The following is a 23,364-nucleotide window of genomic DNA, read 5'->3' on the forward strand; positions in this document are numbered from 1 at the left end:
TTTTTTTTTTCTTTTTAATTACGTTGACAAGATTCAATGAATTTTTGTACAATTTTTTTATGTCATTCTAGTAATTAATTATTCCACGATACTACATCACGTTATTTTATCTCGCTATTTACATACTAACATATCTTCTGAAACCTAATCTAGCTAGTTGCATAATAGACTTACTTTCTCAAATGTGAAATAGAGCAAGAAGTTATCAAGACATTTGCATATTTTTAACAAAGTATCAATCTGTTGTCAAAGTTTCAACGAATAAATTAATTTCTCATTCTGCGTCTGTGAATTGTCTAATTGTCTAATTATAGTCGAAATTCCATACATTATTTAACGGATAGAAATTATGCAGACGATATTATTTATTTTTTTTGACTCATTGTGACAGTAATAATTTTCTTGAATTTAATATATTCTGAAAGATTCGGTATTTTCTCGATTCTGCTTCGAATCACATCTATGCCTGAATCTATATATAGTTTAATTAGGCTACAGTCCAAGGTTCCAGTTCCCCAAGGGGTTCCAAAATCCAAATTTACTTTCAAGATCATTCCTCTATTATTGTCCTCTCATATATACAAACTGCTATGTCACCAACTCAGTAACCAACGAAATTATCCAGAAATTACCTTAAAAAGAAAAAAGAAAAAATAGAAGCAAAGAAAGTACATTTCTAATCTCAGAATGCAATCAACCCTATGTACAATTTCCCCTTCAAAATACAACAAATCAAATCAAGCACAATCAACACCAGGAAACTTGTCTTCATTTATTCGACTTGATTAACACTATACCTAACCACGGCCAGTCAAATGACCGGTCAAATGATCAGTCATGGTTGATAAAACAGGTATTCGTTACTTATGATTCTGGAAAGCTTCATATTCATTTTTTTACACGAACACTATGTTCGTACGAAATACACGAATATATGAATTTTATATTATTATAAATCGTAAAAGAACTGGATTAATAAAACAGGTGGATCAGTGATTCTCAACCTATGATACTGAATCAAATCACAGCAAATTTTCAAATTACCTACAGTGAGATATACTAGAGTAAATAGACATTACAAAGTAGTATTTAACTAATCATAAAATTGAAATGACACTGACTAGAAAAATATTGGAAACCTCAGAGACAAAATCTCATTTCATCGATTCAGAAAATCGAAACGAAACCTAGAAATTCGTTTTAAATATAAAAAGCTAAGCATGAACCAAGTGCTTCTGTTGCAAAATTTCAACCATTTCAAAACCCGGAGCTAACTCGTGACTTTGGCCCATGAATAATTTATATATAAATCATAAAAAGACCGATGAAGTGAAACGAGGAAGAGGATAACATAAAATACGGAATATTCTTTACAACTTAGATTAGAACACGATAACTTAGATTATTTAGACCATGGTAGGTTTACCGTTGAGTCAGTGTACGCGTTCCTCTCGTTAGCCTAATTTTCCTCAGCAATGACAATTCAGGTTTCGATTGAGAGATGAGAAAATTACCGCTGGAAGGAAACTGCGCTAATGGCAGCCAAGAGTTCAGTAGCCCTAATTCCGACCTCTCAGGCTGATAGCACCTCGTCCCACACACGAATTCCACGTTGAACAAGCACGAATTACCGATCACCGTTGTACACCAGAACGAAACGGTGTTACAAGCGGGGTACGTGCTCGAATATCGGGTTATCAAGTAGCTTTCGTGGAACAGCAGGTCCCGGCGAGGCGTATCTTCGAGATACCAAACCGAAGACGTGCCTTTCGTCTAATAATAGAGGCAGTCCGCTCGCGAAGTCTGCGCGATCTGCTCACGGCTCGCAGTCTTCGCACGAAAATTCGTCTCGACCGTTTCCAACCACCGTGGTTAACATCCACGACGAACGACAATAACAGAAAACGAACTAAGGACAAACTGCGACCACCACGATCGACGTGCCTCGATTTAGGAAGGCTCGAGAACTCGCGACGATTTTACATTTGCATTTGCCTTGAAACGATTAGAACGACGGAAATTCCATGAGATCTTAGAAGAAGCTACCAAACGAATTCAAAAAAGTGCAACTTTTTTTGTCTAAACGAAGAAAACGACGCTCGACCTAGACCGGGATCGAGTGGTATAGAACGTGCGAGTTTTTATTTGTTCCTTCTTTTTATTTGTTTATTTTTCGCCGACGAAACGCGCGAATTGAGAATAGAAGCGACGATTTCTCGTGATTCCCCGATTATCGGATATTGATTGCACAATCTCGGAAATCGATTCCGGAAGAAACGCCGTACTCGTGCCCTTTTGCTGTCGCAGATATTCGCCAGTGCTAGAAATAATCGTAGCATTCGCGTCGAGTATCTTTGCAAGAATTAATTCAACGTAATTGCAATCGAACGGAAATCGAAAAGATAAAAAAAAAACGATAAAAATGTTCTCCTGTTTGTGCGCCTCGATGAGGATGGAGGTAGGTGTAACAAGTGTTTTCCGGGAAAATCGATAAAGCTTCGCTGTGTTTTTCTATCATTCGTGTTTTTTATTTATTGTAAAAGAAAGAAGAGATAAATATATGAAGATCGGTTTGGAAATCGGCCACGTGTAAATTGTACGTTATAATTGATAAATGGATTTGTAATTTTTCCGAATTTGAAATATTCACGCGGAGGAAAGATCGCGATGATTTATTATTATTTATTATTTATTGTTATTTTCAATAACACTGACGTTCGATCTTTTTTAATACCGGAAATGGAGTACCTAATCTTACGTGCTGTTACGGGTGATAGAAAATATTTCGTGTATCCAGTGACCTCACGAGGTATCGGGAAACGAAGATTATCTTTGCCAGTCATTTTTCTCTCATAATTTATACATATATATCATTTTTTTTGACGAGTGTTGTATATTTAAATAATATTTAATTAAATACGGTATGGATAATATAGTGGTATTTTAATTATTCATTTTAATTTAATCCAATAAGGGACGATTAATTTAAATCATTTTTAGGCACGCAGAAAAAATCAATTTTAAAAGAACCGACGAAATTTTAGAAATTCGTCAAAGTTCTTTGTAAAATTATTTCGCGCTTCTAACACCAGGGTAAAATATCGAGTACTTTGTTTTCTTTTCTCGAAGCAAAATTTGGAAAATCAACTTTTCTCTCAGAATTACATTTCTCATAAAATAACAATCAATATTTAGTCGCTGCAACGCTTAGCTAGACCTTCTTACACGAAATATCAATTTAAAATTCGAAACGATTTCTCTGTCCATCGATTAACACCATTTTCACGCTTCTCAATTCTCAATTTCAGCTTCAAAAAGCCTAAGATCGCTAAAACTGTGTTGGAATTCTTAATTCTCAATATCATTCTCAATATCAGCTTTCATAAAACTATTCATAACACGATTACACCCTCGAAACGGAGTAGAACTAAGGCTAGAGTTAAAATTGCGAGTAACTAATCGGCAGAACGATGGTAGAACTAAGGTTCAGAGTAAAGTTACAAATCAGATTTGTCTTTTTCCTTTTAGGGGCCAGATATCGTTACCCTTGTCTCGCCGCGCAGTTGGTCAAGGAAACCCAAAAGCTAAATACCCTTATCACGAACCAAAGGTTAAAAAAAAAAAAAAAAGAAATTGAAAAGCAAAAAGGAAGAGAAAGAAACATAAAGATCTCTATATATGATTTTTAAATCAGCATGTAACGTTGCTCCGCTTTTCCCTCCATTATCCGTCCATAGGGGTTCCATGGGGTTCCATGGGGGTTCCACATGGGTTCTCCACGAACGCGAAACTCTTTTCCCTCGCTTAAATAATTCGCACGATTTCGATGCAAATTGATCGCACGCAAACTTTTGTACCATACACCATCTCTGTAATCGCAGTTGTTCTTGCAAATAAAGCTTATCGATCGTCCCAACCGATTTGTTTCCGAGTTTTATTGACGAGAACAATACTTTCTATGTGCAGCAACGATTCGACGAAATGGAAGCCAAAATAAACGACCTACGAGACCAAATAGAGACCATCAAGGCTGAGAAGTGTCGTTTGGAGAAGCAGATCGAAGTCGAGTCGGAGGTAATTTTCTCTTAATCGTGCCATTTCTTGAAAATTCTCTCGAAAGTACACCCTCGTTAGTATCAGGGTGTATCTACTTAAGCGAAAAGAGTTGAATCGTCTTTGAGTATTGCGTACATTGGTTTGTGGTAATTGCAAAAATTGATTAAGAGGTTCGACGATTTTTCTTGTTAGGTAACTTTTGAATTCTCGAGGTTATTCTGAAGTATTCTATGCGATAGATGTTAACTGTTTCAAAAATTTCGAGATAATGCAATGAAAATGCAATAAAAGTTAGTGCATTGCCTGCGTCGTTGTTTCCTATATTCAAATGGAGCTGAATAATTCGTAGATGAATGTAAAATGCTACAGAATTTGAATGGAGAAGTAAATTGGGATCAATCTTTTCTTACTATATTTCATAGAATCTTCTGTATGCATAAAATATGAAATTATGTTAAGGCCAGATTATAATAATTCTATTTACGATCATCTTAGCGCACATATCTCGTATAAGATTTGATTACACCAGTTCTTCTCTTGTTCACGAATTCGTCAAATATAGTAGAATAAGCCTTATTTTTAATTGACTTTTTCTTCGGGCCAAGTGATTATCTTTCTTTAAAAAATTCTTTTAAAGACTAATTCACATTCGTACATTCTTCGCTATGAAATAGAACCGTTTACACGTATTAACGTAAATTATCGAATGCAACGTGCAGTATAAGGACTATAACCACGAAATCTTTTCGCAGGAACTGCAAGGGCGACTCCAGGACAGGGAACAAAAAATAGAAGTACTAGAAATCGAGAAGCAGACGATGAAGGAGCAACTGCAGGACAAAGTGAAAGAACTCGACAAACTGAAAGAAGTCACGAAAAACGAAGCCGAGGATTCGACCGAACGCGAGCATCTTCTCCGCGAACTTGAACATCGTGACGCGGAAATCGAGGAGAAGAATCGCAAGATCGAGCAGCTGTCGAAGGAGCTGCAAGTGAAGACGCAGAACCTGCAGAAGCTGGTGAACACGGAACTGTGGAGCAAGAACAAGGAGATCGCGAAGCTCCATAACCACATGACCGCCTCTCACTGTCACGAAAGGAGCCGAAACAAGTCGGACATGCTGCAAGAAAGCGCCAGCGCGCAGCTATCGACTCTAATCAAAGAGCTAAACGACATTGGTATCAAGGTAACGTTTACCAATGAGGTGATCCAACTGAACTACGTCGACGGAAACGAGCCCATAGACGTAAAAACCATGACAGACTATGTACAGAAGCTGGTAGCTCAGAAAAATGAGCTAGAGAAGGAAGTCGATTACCTAAAGTGGCTGAAGCTAGTTTCGAAACCAGACATCGCCACGGAGATCGATGAATATGGTGATAATCAGACGGAGAGAGCTAAGAAATATTGCGAGCTGTTGCGTACGCACCTGAAGGACTTGGTGAAGTTCATGAAGCAGATGCTGAATAACGTGGACCATGCGAACACCGTGGGCAACGAGCACAACAAGACCGTGTTCGACGTTCTGATGAGCTCGAAGATATTGTCTGATGATTTCGTGAACGCCCTCGAAGGAATTTCAACGAACGACCTAACGTTTAACCTGACTGAAGTGAACGTGAGGTCGATGGATAATCAGGTGAAGAAGAGTCGATCGGAGAATCTGGTCAGTGGAACGAAGGATCAGGCTTCTGCACATTCTGACTCTGAGGCATTCTCCGAGCCTGATAGAACTGTCTCCATGGCTAGAATCGGACTACAGGAGACACAGCAAAAGTCTCTAAATAGATCCAGATTTTCTAAGTACACCAAGACGTTCACTGATTCCGAGGACTCGTTGGAATATGTGCCTTATTATAAGTCATATCAGAATGACTCGAACGAGTCTGAGGTCAATCATCAGATACAAGAGATCAAAGAGATAAATGTTTTACTCTATATGGAGCTCAGTGCCCTTAGGCATGATCCAGCTACCAAGACTTCTTTCAATTATGTAAGCATGGCATAAGAGTTTTATCGAGGAGAAGGAATGTTTAATAGTAGATCTATCAGCTTCTAGTATGTTCTTAGATACGTGAATAATAGTGCTTTTGCTTAGTAAGAACAAAAAGTCTGAAACTAGTTATTTCAACTAATAGTTCTATTGTCAAAGCGTTATTTCTAATTTTTATAGATGATGCGTTTCAAATTTATAATAATATACTATGATAAAGATTGTTTTAAAATATATTTCCTTAATTTTTAGGTGTTTGATGAAAAAATAGCACCGTTAATCATTAAGCTACAAAAGTCACAGGAATATTGTGAAAAATTGCAATCAGCTTTGGAAAGGAAAGTACACGAAGTACATACGCTGAGGAAAGAAAGCAAACAAAACTGCTCACGTAGAACGCAATTGGAGAAGAAACTGGTTGACTTGGAGAACATGGCTACAGAAATGAATAAACAGAAGGCGGAGCTGATGCATTACAAAGACAATGCTGAAAGAAAAACCGCAGAGATGCTAATAACGCTTAATAGGGAAAACGACGCGGTAATAAATTCAATCTTTAATTCCCTTTATTTTCAATTACCTCCAAAGACGAATATTATATCTTTCTAATTTTTATTTTTAATTATTTCAGTTAAGAACACGAATCAAAAAGTTGGAAGATGAAAACGAATCCGCAAAAGCAAACATATCATCGTTAACGAAAGAGCTCGATCATCTGACTCTTTCTCACAGTCAAATCCTCGTGGAGAACACAAAGCTGACGAACGACAAGTTACGTTTAGAGCAAGAAGTTAGGAAAACGGAAAGCAGATGTGACGTGACTGTTCGTTCTGTATATGATAAATTTAACAAAGAAGTAAGATATTCAAGGTTCTCTCCATGATCGAATTAGAATTTTTTACAGTATTTTATCATACCTATATCTTCTAGCAGATATCAGATTTGAATCAAATTAACGAGTCGCAAAGGGCAAGATTGCAAGAACTGGAAGCCACTAATAAAGAACTTAGAAGGCACGTTGCAGTTTGCGAAGCAAGTGATTCAGCGCCAAGTTCTAGTGGTGTTTCTTCGATACCTACCGACACAATATTGAAGCAAACTTGCGAAGATATCATGCAGGAATATCAAACATATAATGTTAGTTGAAATCAGTTCTTACTATACCTTTATTTTCATGTCGCGAGTTAAACAATTAATTTAAGAGGAAGAAACTTACTGGAAGTCTGAGGACTTCAGGATTCATATTTATGGTATAATTCCTAATAGTTTGATCATTTGTTATTTTTTCAATTTCTTTTTATATTCCTGTACAATGAGTATTGTTTTTTTTATTAACCATGATAATAAATATTAAATTGGAAACATAATAGAAATAGTATAATTCTATTATTCATATTGAAATTTATACTAAAATTAAATTTGTTATATATTTCAGAATTCACAGTACTGGCTACCAATAGGTTATTCAACATTAGGCGGACGCAGTAAATCAAGCTGTTCGCCAGATTTAGGTATTGAAAGTGATACGGCTATTACAACAATGAGACCATTGAAAGACACTTTGAAAATCACCGAATCCATGACTAACCTATTGAGTGATGAAGATAACAGCAATGGTAACCGGCCAGTTCGAAAAGTGGATAGCGAAAGTCCTTTGCCGATAGAAGGTAACTTAATTTCCATGCAATGGTAATCGTTATAGAAAAATGTATTTAATTTATTTCTTTTATTTCTGCTCTTAAAATCTAATTCAGAAGTTGTATTATAATGTTTATAAAATCTTGTTTAAATTATTTTATTAAATTAAATCTATTATATTTTTTTTTCAATTACAAATAAAATCTATTATTTTACCAGGTCTCGATGAAGTAGAAGCTTTGAAGCAAGAAAATGAAACGTTAAAGAGAAAGTTAATGAAAACGAAGAGAGCTTTGGAGGATACCTTCCAACATCTTTCCGCGTCGAATAAGAACAAAAAGAACGTCGAGAAGGCAATAACTAAACAATTGCAAATTACCAAGAGCATACTAAAAAAAACAAGGACATATGAAGAACCGTTGGACAATTGAAGGTGCTACAGAGATGAATGAAGAAAATCACATACACGGAAAACCAAATATAAAGTCGCTGTTCGTTATAGATTTTAAAAAATTGACGTTATCGTTTATTTTTTTATAACCGCGTTTTTACTGTAATTCTGTCTTTCGCACGTTTTTTAATTCACTTTAAATCTCGAACAATCGTTAATGAACGATTTGTATTTGTACAAATTAACGAACGACAGCAACGCTTGTTGTATTTTGTAAAAACTGTTAGAAAGTATTTTCATACATACGAGGAACGTTACATGAGGAATGGGGAAAAGTAAGATCTGATGTAGAGATGAAACGACGTTAAAAATGGAAACTTCGTGGAAGAAACGGAGCTGTATATGTGACTTTTGTATATAATTATGTACGTGTATTCGAGTTCTTTTGTAGATTGTTTCTTCTCTTCAAAGGTTATTACAACCTTGTGTCATTGAATCGAAAACTGTCCATTTTATCGTATTTCGTGTTCTCGACGTCCAGAAATTCGCGCGCGTGTACATATAAACACCGAGGATATCATTACACAGCATCTGTACATAGTCTTCGCAAATAAAGTGCCATTGATATTTGAATAAAAATATCGAGATTAAGAAAAATGTATTTTTTCCTACTAGTTCCTAATTTACTTCGTTTATGCTTCCCACTCTATTTTGTGCTACATTATTGGATATAATAAAAACTAAAAACAATGATTCTATTTTCCATTAACTCACAAATATAAATATACCATATAAATGTGAATAAAATATGTTGACAAGTATTGCTATTCAATAGTGGAATAACTTTTTATTTCTTTTTCCTGTTTTCTATATAAACAACCTGAAAGCAAATTATATATTTGACTAAGAATGGGATGTTTCAGATCAAAGATATGTTTGCAGCTTTTTTCACAAATATTTGGACAAATAAGAAAATATATAATAGGATAGAATAAAAGAATAAAGTCTGGTGCAAAAATGAATATTAATAGAATTCCCATTAGGTGGAAGAATAAATAAAATACCATGTGTAGTTAAAATTAAAAAGTTCGAAACAGAGTACAACATGGTATAGATTACGATAGAATTTTTATTATCACTCGATGACTAGATAATAATATAAAGATCCGTAGTAACTCGTGTCGATGAAGTTATGAACTGCGCTAGTCACGCGAATCTTTCTTTTCATCTTTGCGAAACCCGGTGAGGAGCACATGTTCGATTTTCGTAACTGTACAACATTCAGTTCTCTTACCCGACGAAATATACCATATTTTTTGTTTACTCTCCTTTCAATTTCAATTCATCGAATTTTCGCGGGTAAAATAATCGGGGACGACGTATATACAATTCTACAGTGATATACTTTTTTTATCGGTCCTTGTCGGATGATACGCGCTATGTTTCAAGTACTATATTCCTCCAATAATATGAGGCATACAGAATTTTCCAAAAATAAATTTAATAATGTATAATAGATATTGCAAATCGATGTCGTAAATTCAAACGAATACGCGTTAAAAAGTTTCTTAGTTGATCAACGTAGTATGCCTCATATTATTATACATGCGAATGAAGTTAGCCACCGGTCGGAGACTAGAGTCGATCAATTGAATCCGTTACTTTTGATTATCGATCATCTAAAATCTAGGCATGCTTTCGCGAATATGTATCTCGCGTATACATATACAATTTATACATAACCGCGCATATATGCGTTGAGACGAGGGTACAATTGACATCGTTATGACTTTGATTATTTAAAATTGTTAACACTGTACAGACAGGGAAGTAACGAATTGCTATATATGTAATTAAAAGAGAAGTAGTAATCGATATTATCATCTATCAAATTGTACACTTGTACGCTTGTTCGGTATTGAAAGCAAACGTAGGTTAATTCATTTTTCATTCTGATACAACTTTTTAAATAAATTAACAACTCCATCTGTAGAGTGTTAACCGCGTAAATGAACGTTCGTTCAAATGGAATCGACTGATCGAAATGTCTCGCGACAGTGCTTTCCAATGATGTGAATCGATAAAAAGTGACGCGGAGCACGTCAAAGGTGTAATCTACTGACGCTCGGTTTCACCAACGATAAACAAACATGCAAAGTAAACGTTGGTTCGGTACTCGATTCAATGGAGCCATGTTTGTTTGACGGTCTCGTTTACGTTGGCGGAATCGAATAGCGATCATCTAATAAGTCGCGAAAAGAGGAGTTACTTTCGAACGACAACCGTGGATGTTGACGTTTGTGACACTGACTGACTACGAAACATCTTTGACACATTTCGTGGTGTAAACTATACGATTGTTTTTGCTTATGATACATCGACCGTTGTGTCAGTACGGAGAGCATTTCTCCGCTTACCGGAGCTCCACTATTCACCGATCGGAAGTAATCTTTTCGCAATAAATTACAACACAATTAATGACTCACACTTGGCTGTCACTGACGATTGAAAATCACGCTTGCTGAATCGACTTTCTGTAAGGTGTCTGAAGATCGAAACGGCGACATTCGATATGCGTGAACTGTTTATACAACACACCTTCACCCGTCTGCTTCTTAAAGTCGACTGAGCGGTTCGCGGCAAAGTAGAGCGATTCCGATTGGTCGCGAAGCTAGCCAACTCTGTAGCGTTAAATTCGTATGTACAGGGCGCGACATTCAATATCATTATGGAAAAATGTAAACCGTTTATACCGTGACCAATCAACGTTCACCATTCAGTCCACGCTTCTTCGATCGAACCTTTTTACAATTCGATGTAACGTCACAGTTTCACTGATAAAAAATGTGGAACAACCTCGCATAATCTTGTATTTACGAGAAAATCGATTTATCGAGCGTTGATACGAAAAATGCATTAGTGTTTCAGGGTTAACCTCTATTTTGAATTTTATTTGCGGACGGCGTCGCTCCTGTAGAGATCGCTGTACGCCAATCCTCTTCTTTCCTCCTGCTTTCTTCCTATCTTTCTTTTTCCTTCCTTCTCTTACTCTAGTACGATAGAATCTAATCTCAACTATTTACAATAAACGACACTTGAAACTTCTAGCGTCACGTAAGCGCGGTATACCACAGAAACGTGTCCCGTGATGTTCACTAGTGAAACGATGTCTTCCTTGAGGTACGGTCTATTCTAACTGCGATTTATTCAACGCGAATGGTCTCTTGGTACGAGTGTCGATTCTTGACAGGTTACCGTCCATCGAAATATCTCGACGTCTTCGACAAGTAATCGGATATACGTACGCGTTCGAAAAACAATCGAAAAACGGTCAGTTACGATCGACCGTTCTTTCGGATCACATCGATTCGAGCGAACGTCCGGTCTCGCGACACGTCTAAACTAATCTCTAGTGTTTCTTTATTCGACGATTAAACTCCATAGTACCGGGAAACGAGGAACTTGTACATAAATATATTTAGATTAATCGTACCTATCGAATGCGTATCGTACGTGCGCTATAAATGTAACGTTATACGACAGCGACATATGGCGTCATTCCGATGATGGGAAACCCGCCGGGACGGTGCAGAGTAAGGTGTGGAATGACTCCTTGGCTCTAGACGGTGCTCGATCCTCAGACTTGATCGAGTTCCGCTGCTGGGTGGATCTGTTGGTGATACACCGAGAACACCCAGATCCTCTCGAGATGCGAGCCTGAGAATGTAACGTCGACGATCGACGGGAGTGGACAGGCTGATCTGATGGAAGGCTTAGTCTTTTGAGTGAGTCCTGCCTCATGGAAAAGGGTCGTCAGGTGAACGCCTTGCGCCGATCCGTTCTTCCGAACGATGCTTGGCAACGCGTCAGTTTGCCGGGTTATGTGGCGTAGTGGGAATGGTGGTGAGCGTGTGGAGGTGGTGGTTCGCCGAGCCATGAATCAGGCGAGGGTGGAAAGTCCGGGTAACCACCTCCACCACCGCCTCCGCCGCCTCCACCACCTCCGCTCGATTCGTTGCTCAAATCCGACGCTGGTCCTGGTACCATACCACCTGTACCTCCTGCAACATTCATCGTCCGATTGCTCCTTTCAAATTTCTCCCTTCCATTTTTTTCACGGTATGTTTCCCTTGTTCACTTTAATATTTTAATATCGATTTTGCTTCGTTATTAATTCAATTAAGTATTTATATATGGAATATATGGAATATTCTTTTAGTAATCTCATGATATTTTTCTTTTTTTTTTTTATAGGTAATTGAAATGGAGGAAAAGGTATGATAATAATTGCACTGAAAATCCAGAGAAGGATGTATTAATTATATCGTTGGTTAGTAAAATTGTGGTATGTGAACACAAATCTCTTTGTGATTCGGTATCATCAATTGGAATTAATATTAGTGATTGTAAATTTAATCAGACCAAATATATTATTAAATTATCGAGTTCTGTACAATTCTTTTTCAGTTATGTATTTTATTGTCCATTGGAGAAGAATATTTTTCTAACCGAGGAGAAAAATTTTAACCAGGAGAAAAATTCGGTATTCCGATTAGAATGGGGTGTTTGTGATATAATATATGGAAGCACTTAGTGATATAACAACAAAATATTCACTTACCGAGGGTAGTGTAGACGGAGAGGCCAGCATCCGGTGGATATGGAAATTGAGGTGGTAAGGACGGTGATCTGGACGTTGAGAGATAAGGGGGAGTCGTTGCACCCAAATAACCACGTGGAGGGCCCCCGCCTGCCCCATTTCCACCCCCACCTGGACTCGCGCCTTCACCATCTAATCCCATGTTCACCACTGTCCCATAGCTGTCGTTGCTCAAATCTAAATATAAATATCATATCCGTCTAATTTAAATCAAATTATAATACTATTCAGCTTCCTTCAAAAGAGTTTAATTCTAATAAATCTAAATAAAGTCCTACAGTATTAATCAAAGCTAATTTTCACCTGTCATACTAAGTATTAGCGATTCTATGAAGAAATTCTTGCAGAAATATTTAAAAATTATCATAAAACAGTATCTGCATTCGATCATATATGGCTAGCATAAAATTAAACTTGGATGAAATAAGCATACTCGACTCAGGTATACGATATAGAATAGATATTTTTAAAACGAAATCTTTTCATTCCACTTATATAATTTTTCATGTAGAACCGAGGATTTGTACCCTATTGAAAAAAGGTATTTGTTTTCATAATATTGTGACTGAAGTACACGTATACGACCTAAATAACTTAGTAATATTCCTGTCAGGCGAAAGAAAGGCACTCGGTAATGAAGCCGTTTAAAATTTAAACAATAGCTGAAGTTTATATGACTTTACGGCGCGCATGGTTAACGGTCGGCATAAATTCCTGGATGGTCCGCAATCTTCCTGAAATCTCGGACACGGCGAACTAGCAGTTAGCCTCCACGAACTCCTGAATAATTGACGAGATCGTCTTCCCCTCTGCTAAACGCTCGAATACACGAAAGCCTAGATGTAACTAACGTTAAAGCGAAAGCAACAGAGGCACGGAACAATTTTTCAAGCTCTCGTATGTGTTCTCGCTTCTGTATGTATCCTTATTTACATTATTTTACGAAAGAAAGTATACAAATTTGCTGGCAAAGTTTACCAAGAAAATTGGAATAATAACGGTATTCGATACAGTAGAGTTATTCGAAATGCTTCTCTTTTCAGTGCATTCAGTGTATTCTTTCGAATGTTATAAAATCGTTATTTTTGTTTTTTAATAAAGTCCGAAAAATATTGGTTTTTAATAATGAAATCTCTCGCGATATGAACGTATTCGATGATACTGTAGCATTGCTTTTAACATTTTCTCGTTTCGCGAATCGAAGGGAATGCTTGTGCATACAGAGGGGAAGCTGCGTGCATTTCGCGATATTGGAAGTACAAATAACGCGTTATTGGTCGCTTTTCAATGCCTATTTCTAATAACACAGCACAATTTTTCGGCTACGGACCGTCAAGAATTTTACCTCGTGCAAAAATAACGAATATCATTCCACGTTTCGAGTGTATACTCGTAATTAAGTATAAACACTCATCGGCAACTGAATAATCCTTATAATACGTTATTATATTTTACATTACATCGATACCAGCGGAAAATCAAATTTCTATTATTTCAACAGTACTTTTGTCAGACCGATATGAAAATACTTGTCACAACGAATTGAATGGGAAACAATTTTTGATTCGAAAGGGACTATCAGTGAAAGTGATAAGAAAATGAAATTCGACGATGTTATTAAACTTAACTACATACCATGGTGACCAAAGGTGGAGTCCAAGTCGACCTTGAGCTCATCCTTATCAAGAAGCTTATCATGCCTAGGCGAATGTCCACCAGCCCCCGTCCCTTTCATACTTCGAAAATACTGAGACCATCTTGTTCTACCTGCATCTTTCTTCAGTCTCTTCTCTTTTGCTCTCCTACAGAAAGAAGAGGGATATACGAATTTGCATTGCCCTATGTAAATAAACATGAATGTTATTAATATCCGTCAATGTGCATATGAAGCAAAAATAATTGCAAGTCGAGTCAGAAAATCTTTTGTGATACTACTCGAAGTGATGCGGTTGGAAAGAAACATTGGAGATAGTCGAAAGTTATTAACTGCGAAACCTTGAAGCTTATGGCAATGCTCGAGGAGAAATGTATCGACAAGTGAGAAGATATACAGAGATCTCTATACAATATCTATTTATCGCCTTGAACTACATTCTAAATTAAACTTTCTTAAACGATGTAGCTAACTTCTAAGGATTATTGTTCAAGTTTCTATGAAAAAATGTATTTATCTTAATCTTCATTTCTTTGTGGCTTTTCCACGATATTTAGAATGCGTAGATAACGTGAAAGGTACTTCAATTTCACAGACGAATTTTTCAAATGACAGAACTAAAACAGAACTGTAGTATTTCGCACGTGTATATTTTTATCCCTTTCAAAGATCTTTTATTGACGATCGCAAACAACGCCATACCGATACTTTGTCTTCAGGTTGTCAACGTGTAGCTTTTTTACAGGTATTAAAGAATTATAGTATACAAACAGAAACGATAAAGTGATTTTTTTAAGGTAATTGCCACATTGTACACGATGTTGCGTACTAGGCTCTCGATAGAGATAACGCGAAGACAAAAATTTAGAGTTTTAAGATTAATACGATAACTGATAATCCGTGACGTCTTTGCCATATATTATGAATAATATGACTGTTTTAGAAAAATTTATAAACGTACATTTGAGATAATTCAAGATAATCGAAAGCATCAAACGATCTGATATTCTCTGTTGTTTCTAAAGGTGTAAAATAATTGTCAATTAACATACCGTATTTTAACACTTTTTAATTGAAATATATTCCTTTTCCCTGGTATTTAAATAATTTGATTAATTGCTTCATAACAGTATCATTTGTTTCACGTTTTTAACAATTGTGCAAGAACGAATACCACTATCCGAGTACTTGGTCGTATTATATTTAATTAAAGTATTAACTTAGTATTAACTTCATTGAAGTTTCACTACAGTATTCTATTTAACTATAGTATATCCTAAAGTTGGTCGAATTAATAGTTCTTCAGCTCTTAGGAATATTTCGAAATTATGAAAATCATATAGATTTTTATTACCTTGCCTGTCTATCAGCGCGTTGAACTCGGCTTTTGAAACCACGATAAAATCAACTTTGTATACTATTCTAACTACCGAGACCGATATTTCATTATTGTACAAATTCTACTTTTGTAACTACACTTTTCGCCGGAATTTAAGTTCTGCTTAAAAGTTCGCGTTCGTGAGTTTCTCCCTGCTCTTATCACTATCGAGTATTTTCACACTTGTAGATTTTCCACTCGTCAGTTACTTAAGGTAGCGCCATTCCCCGGGAAAAGAATTGATCGATAACGGTATTAAGCAATTGAAAAATGAATTACGGTTATATCTCTCGTATTCGTGAAAATTTTAATACCTCTTTACTCTCGTATGTAATAAACCAATATTATTTCTAAGCGAGTAAACCTACCACGACCTGACAAATATGGTAAAATGGTGGATATTGGGAAATCGAGTACACGAACATTGGAAGAAAAATCGAACGATGTTGGAATTTTTAATCATAAGTTCAGAAATTTGGATCGTGGTAGATTTAGTATCAACCTTCAATTGGCAACGTACCCTCCTGCTATTTACTGTAGGATTTTATTATATAACGATAATTTCCGAACAGAAAATATGTTTTTTACTAGTACTCGCTCTGAAATTATTCCTTTTTTAATTTTTACGTCCCCAGCTGAAGGTTAATTACTCGTAATTTGTTCTTCATTTTATTGTTCGATAAAAACCTACCTGTTTTGGAACCAAACTTGGACCACGCGCATATCGAGTCCTGTGTCCTGAGAAAGTTGCTCTCGCACGTGTCTCGCTGGTTTGGGACTGGTATTGTACGCTAATTTCAAAGTCTCCAGCTGCTTCGCTGTGATGGTGGTCCTTGGCCTCTTATTTGGTTGATCGCCATCTATGCTTCCACCGTCCGCTAATTCTGTAATTTGATAAAATAATCATAATTATTTATACGATGTCATGATCATCCCTTGGTCCACAGTTTCAAAAACCCGACAGTACGTCGACTATCCAAATTAATTAAAGATTAAACAGAAAATTGAATATTCTGAATTATCTTTATACGATAGTCTTCAAATATGGGTATATCACATACCAAATTTTCTAATTCGAAATTAGTCCCGATTATTCAATTTATCACTGAACCTACCACTGTCAAATGAACAGTAAACGAGAGGGCAGTGGAGTCTTTAAAAAATTGAATAACGGGAGACATCGAGAGATTGATTACACGTACACGTGTATATTGGAAGAAAAATGGCGAAGGCTATAACGTTGAACGCCGAATTTTCAACGAAAGTTTTAAAAGCAGTTATTTAAGCTACCATTTAGTTTAGTGTTAAACACACATGCATGGTTCACTCTAGTGGAGATAATCGACGTTACACTGCAGTTCGACAGAGGTATATGGAACGGAGATGAGGGGTACACGTTACCTTTTGCTTTCGCCTGCTCGTAGTCGGGTTTACAAACGAGCTTTCTGTCTTCCATGAGGTAGAACTCGTCCCCAGTGTCCAGCTGTCGGGAGCAAAGGGCGCACGAGAAACAAGTTAGATGGTAGATCAATTCTTGCGCCCTACGCACGACCTGCGACGGTGCCAATCCTTGGCCGCAGCCCGCGCATTTCGTCCCAAAACGCCTGCCATACCAACAACATACAACATTTTCACATTACGTTCGCGTATTAATGACAGCAACGTCTCGTTGTATCAAGCTTGCATTGCCTTGAAAAAACAAACGGAAAATTATTATTCAAACGTAAGTGGAGATAAAAGTGGGATAGGGTGTGCATTGTCAAAGGCATAGATAGAACAGGAAACTTTGTGCAAAAATAATAGAGAGAATTATCGAAAAGTGGATATTCAATTTTGAGTATAGGCAGTAAACGTAAGATTAATAGGAGAATATTTTTATGGTAGAAACAAGTATCTTTTATGAAATATTAATTATTGTTTCGTTCTTCTTTTAGGGTAGTTTGTCTCTGTTTGGTGCGAATTTAACATTAGAGCTATCGAATTAGAGGAAATGATTTTGTTTGACGATTTTTATTTTTGCTATTATCGTAGACATTATCTATTGTTTACAAAATTAACGGTTCAGATAGAAATTGGATATTATACGGATTAAATAAGATTTTAAATTTTAATTATTATATTTTTATTATCAAGCAGTTAGTCATCCGATTCACCTCTGTTTACCTCATTTATTTATTCATCTTTATCATACCACGAAAATTATTGTTATCTATGCAGACCATGTTTACAGGTATACAGAGTATACAGAGTATATATATTCACGTTACTATAAAAGCCCAAAGATTTTACCGGTAAATCCGAGCATTATTCACAGCAAAGTGACGAAAATTTGGAAGAAGCTGAGAAAGATAGTCCTACAGTGAATAATTTGTTCCCTCTTTAATTAAGAATCCGACAGATTTCTTCGAACCATTCATTAACAGGGTTGCTTCGAAGAAAATACGTTTATTTTCAGGATCGATTAAGAAGCTCTGAATTTTGGTAGAACGAGTGGAATCTTTGATCAAACTCGAATGTCCTTTTTAACCTTTCTGAACGCGTAAGCGAGTTTTCCAGCTCTGCAGGGGATTCCAGGATCGCAAGAAAAGTGAAGTACCATAGAGAAGGGTAGGACGAAGGGGTAGGGGGAGTAAGTTCCTTCGATTCGGCTCACAGGAGAAGAAAAATGGCGTCTCGACCTCGCGAAGGTGTGGGTAGATGAGAAAAGGCATGCTTTTCTGACACAATCGATACCAGTTCCTGGATATACATGCACGTTTGATTTAACTTCATTCTTATTTCTTTGCTACATCCGCTTTTCCATTATCCACTGTGAATAATGCCGACTTTCGGATTTGCAGGGTGCATTATTTCTTAGCGATAAGTAACAGTTGATAAGGGTTTTATAACTTTCGCTATCTGTTTAGATAACACCTTGATAGAAAAATTGCACTTATTATAACTCGTCACTATAATTACGTAATAATATCTATTTACGATTCGCACGTTTATAACGCGTAGTAGAAAAATATGTTATGTAAACGAGGCGTAATACACCGATACTCTGTTACTCAAGCTCTTTGTTTCCTTGAGAACGTTGTAAACGGGTTGTTTCAAATCTGCGATTATAGCTTTACAGGATTTTAAGTAGAATAAGTGTTCGGTTAAACGTGGAAGTTTTATTAGCATGGTTTCTAATCTTCAGGCTCTCTTTAAACTAACAGTGCTATTTATAACTGATAAATATATTACGTAAAGATGGACGTGTGATTAATTAAATTAATTAAATTTCATTTCGTTTCCCTCGAATATATTCTTCTTATTTAATTTTCTATTTTCTTAAAGATATTCTATTTATTCAATTTTATATATTTTACGGTGTTGTTTCCATTCGGAACCAGAAAACTTCTAGTTACGTGTCTCGATAAAGGGATAAGGAAGTTCTCGAGGTTCTCGTATTGACAATTTTTCAGACACACACAGCTACCTCGGAAAGAAAAGCGCAAGCGACTGGTATAAGCTGCAACGGTAAAAATAATTGTTGGTACTTACTTGAAGAAGTCGTCCTTGCAAAAAACATGGCCGTTTCTTGCGAAACATTTGTCAGTCAATCTTGCACCGCAGTCCCGGCACGTGAGACACCTTGCATGCCAACACCTTTCGAGGACCCTCAGAACATATTTGTCCAAAATCGCTTCCTGACAGCCTCCGCATTTCGGTATCGAAGCTGCAACATCCGACAGGAGATCGTTTAATACTCGAAAACGTGCGACGTACTCGCGAGGTATCTTAAACAAGAAATTTAAACGCGTTGAAATTGCGAAGCGACGAATTGTCGGATTTTTAAAGGGACACACTTGTATTTGTTCAAAGAGATAGCATGGGAATAACGATATTTATTAAAAGAAAAGAGAAATGATTAAAATACAGGTGATTTAAAGTAAACGCGTTAAGAACGTGTCTAATACACTGACGATGTAAACTCTTAATTCACCGTACGAGTTCTTATTTGCGATTTAGTATAATTAAAAATTAGGCATAATATATATCATTCACATCATGTGCATACTAAACGTCAACCGATGTGTTCGGAATATTCTTTAATACCATTTCCTATTACTAATTTCAAGCAGGATAAACCATTCACAGTCATTTGGAATAATCTTAGAACGAACTCTATAATATTCAAACGAGATTCTTACAACCCAAAATCACAATTTCCTAACTCTCATTCGCCAAACACGACGATGAACAGTTGGTCGAATCGTGTCTGAACTCAACTAAGAGACCGTCTTCTCTACACCTTCGTTCCTTACAATCGTGCAATTCCAAATTACATATCCTCTACGTTTGCTCACACATCAGACTGTCTTAATATCTGAATCCTTCGAGATCCCTTCACTTCTCGACACACTTGTAAACCACACGAGTTTTGACACTTGGTCGGTCGAGTATACACTTCTCTACGCGATTCATCGAAACCGGAAGCCGATTAATCGACGTTCCTCACTTACAATAGAGGATCTCAGGAAGATTAGGCGGCAAACCGAGTTCCACGGCCGGCTGATCCAGAGGGTGCATCTCGCGACGCGGAGTGTCATCGAAGTTGGCGACGTTGGCAGAGTTTCCGGCGTTGCTACCGTTCCGCCGGACGTTCTGCGACTCTGGGCTGTCGTGTGGCGGTGTCAAGACATCTTGACGGCCGCGGCGATACATCCCTTCCAGAGGTAGAACCTCACGGCCCAGCATTTCCAGACTTATCATAGTCATACTTGCGTCTTTCCGGCGGATTTTGACAAGTTACTGGTTGGTCTCGAACATTTGCACGACTATTAACTGGACCCTACAGTTCTGAGAATCACAGTTTGGATGGAGGATGAAGAAATAGCAGAGATTCCGAATTAGACTCCGACTGTAGTTAAGTTTCGACTAGATCTGTCATCAGGCTTTGCTCGTACGACGACGTTTAGTCAGTATACTCATTGGAAGTTAGATCTCGAGCTGCAGTGTTGACAAGTGTCGAATATTTCCACGAATATCGAGTAGATCCTACAGTTTGCACAATCACAGTTGATTTCGAATTGGTTTTTGACTCCAGTTAGGTTTCGATTAGGTCTGTCACCAGGTTTGCTCGTTAGACGAAACTTGGTAAGACACTCGAGCTGCAGTGTTGACAAGTGTCTTTCTTCCTTACGTTAAACGGTTTCGATTGTCCATTTGACTCACTACGAATTATTCCATTCTCGATTGTTTTCATTAGTTCTTGCCACGAAAGAGGATCTGCGTAGTAAGTAGACTAGTTTCCAAGATCGATGAACTTGCAGGCTAACTTGTGAGTCCGAGCAGTCAAACTATGTTGGTCAACTGTGAGCCTATGAACAATCGGTCAACTGTCTACTAATCAGTACACTTTCACTTTCCTTAAGGAACAGACGAGTCACAAGTTTTCTTTGGTATAACCTAACCACTTGTAAGGAACATTTCTACGCAACATTTTAACTCGCTCGACTAATCAGTCCGACCTTGTCCAACGTATGACAAAGAAACCACACCTAAGCATCTGCAGTCGTAATCAGTCCATTGAACTATCAATAATGAGAGATAAAGGGATTAACGGTGATAATTGGCAGTGGTGAGCGGAGAAAAGCGAGCTGTCAAGATCAGCAACGGGTGGTCGATGCTTTCGGTGCGAAAGTACGCAAGCGACTATTCCAACGATGTTGCAGCTGCTCGTGCGCACGTGACACTCGTGGGTGTGGTGGTGCGATGGTGGGAAACGGGAGATAGGTATTGGCTGTGGCCAGCACCCACGCTTCTGACGTCGCGACGCCGATTGGAGGAAAGCTGGGCCGCCTCCAATATGGCGACCGACGCACCGCGACGCGTCTTTCGAACGAACCGATGATGCGCCGTTGACACCGCGATGATGCGCTACGAGGACGGGAGTGAAGCTTCTAGAAAGCTGGCAGGGATCTCCGCCTGGCCATGTGCAAACTTCGCCGACGCTTTCCAAGATCGTTTCGTCAGGCAAACGTGTTTCTTTATGCCGAGTGATGACACTTGCGGGGTGAGCTTGCGGACCTCTCAAATTTATTTCCCGACCAATTATCCGGCAGATTGATTATAGTCTACGGATTTCAAGGTTTGGTTGGTTTATGTAAATAGTAATGGATTTTTCTGCTGTTATAGACGGTGGAGGGTGTAAATGCACTCTGCACTCTGAGAATTTTTGGAGGCTCCAAACAGAGCTTTAGAGTGAGAAATATTCCACTTGATTCAGTTCAAAGGGTTAAATATAATGACAGGTTAATCGGCATAATCCTCTACATTTATATTTAAGGAAAGTAAGTGCAATTTTGTGCTAGTAGTAGGAGCATAGTAGTAGGAGCAAGTACATCCGTTTTCGACCTGGAAGTCCTAAGTTTGATTCCTAATGAATTTACGAATTAAATTCCTTTTTTATATTACCTTTTGATCAATCTTTGGTTGTCTGTACATATCATTCTAAATGATTATACCGCACTTGGTTAACAAGTACTATGTCCTCAAAGCTTCATATTTGACGCGAAAGATTATGTTAATGCCCACTCACCTACATTTTTTGAACAGTACAGAATCATGTTAAATAAATTTCAGTACGATTATAATGAATGATTCGTTACTTTCGTCTACCCAACAACCCAAAACATTAAAGAACCCCCATAATTAACGATAGGTACAGAGACTTCGAAATTTTATGCTTTTGTAACAAATGGTTTCAATTTAGTAACATTAAACAACTCGCACGATAACCGTGAGAATCGAAATACTTTCGCGAACGAAGCCAACGTTAGTCCATGCAAACTGCAAACCATCAAAGCTTCCGATACCCCAAGACGTCCCGAACTTCCCGCCACTGCTCGCGCACTTGAACAAACAAGGGAAAAAATACATTCGGCAAGATCCAACGCATTAATCAAACCTAACCCAGGCCTCCTGCGCATCGCGAGAGGGACGACAAAGAGGCACCCTCCGGTTTGCGTTGGCATTTTCTGCAGCCCCAGCGACGATTATCCAGCGTCGTATCCGCGGATCCATTTCCACGGCTGCAGCCACGGTGGCCACGGTCTCTATTCATCGGAATCGTCACGTAAAAGAATTCGCCGGCCTCTCCACTCGGGAGGCGACTTCCTTTGGCAACATCTCGAGAGCCGTGCCGATTGCGAAAGCAAGCGCCGCGGAAAGGCAAAGAAGAAAGTGGGTGGAGTAGGCGAGGGATGGCTGGCGAAAAAGGAGAGAAAAAGGAGAGAAAATGGAGAGAAAGAGGAGAAAAAAGGGAGGAGGGGGTGGTGAAACAGGGAGGGGTGAAGGGGGCGGCGGAGAGAGCAGGCTGAGTAGGAGGGGACAAAAGGATTCGAGCGAAATTAAGAACAGCCAGGCCGGGGGGTGAGGGTCGCCATTTTATAATCTTAGTCGAGATCAGTCGTGTATACTCTTTTTCTCATCCCTGGCTGGCTCGCGCGCGCCCATCCACACCGAACCGAATAACTCGGCGAGCGTATAGGTCTGCGTGTAAGTAGATGTACAGGGTGGGCCGTGTAACGTGACCACATTTATCGTCGATCATCTACTTGT

General features: G+C 38.0%; 2 protein-coding genes across 6 annotated transcripts in view; one reads left to right on the forward strand and one right to left on the reverse strand.

Annotated features, from left to right (window-relative positions):
* cnn (phosphodiesterase 4D interacting protein centrosomin) overlaps nt 1-8,778 on the forward strand; it is a 54,786-nt gene extending 46,008 nt beyond the window's left edge. For 4 of the 5 annotated variants that reach the window (XM_017911408.1, XM_017911410.1, XM_017911412.1 and 1 more), the window contains 7 exons: nt 3,967-4,074; nt 4,809-6,050; nt 6,303-6,590; nt 6,682-6,906; nt 6,981-7,187; nt 7,486-7,717; nt 7,908-8,778. In XM_017911408.1, coding sequence (XP_017766897.1) covers nt 3,967-4,074; nt 4,809-6,050; nt 6,303-6,590; nt 6,682-6,906; nt 6,981-7,187; nt 7,486-7,717; nt 7,908-8,119 — 2,514 coding nt within the window. In that variant the 3' untranslated portion in view covers nt 8,120-8,778. The remainder of the gene's footprint in view (nt 1-3,966; nt 4,075-4,808; nt 6,051-6,302; nt 6,591-6,681; nt 6,907-6,980; nt 7,188-7,485; nt 7,718-7,907) is intronic. The other variant, XM_017911409.1, reaches the window with a different exon arrangement.
* A 3,169-nt stretch (nt 8,779-11,947) lies between these two features.
* The window catches only part of Lim3 (Lim3 homeobox protein), a 69,433-nt gene continuing 58,016 nt past the window's right edge, over nt 11,948-23,364 (reverse strand). Inside the window, exons 3-8 of the mRNA XM_017911398.1 lie at nt 19,303-19,477; nt 17,173-17,384; nt 16,463-16,655; nt 14,375-14,541; nt 12,701-12,916; nt 11,948-12,140 (exon numbers count right to left, since the gene is read on the reverse strand). Coding sequence (XP_017766887.1) covers nt 11,959-12,140; nt 12,701-12,916; nt 14,375-14,541; nt 16,463-16,655; nt 17,173-17,384; nt 19,303-19,477 — 1,145 coding nt within the window. The 3' untranslated portion in view covers nt 11,948-11,958. The remainder of the gene's footprint in view (nt 12,141-12,700; nt 12,917-14,374; nt 14,542-16,462; nt 16,656-17,172; nt 17,385-19,302; nt 19,478-23,364) is intronic.

The sequence above is a fragment of the Eufriesea mexicana genome, unplaced genomic scaffold (assembly GCF_001483705.2).
Source record: "Eufriesea mexicana isolate 0111107269 unplaced genomic scaffold, ASM148370v2 scaffold202, whole genome shotgun sequence".
NCBI lineage: Eukaryota > Metazoa > Arthropoda > Insecta > Hymenoptera > Apidae > Eufriesea > Eufriesea mexicana.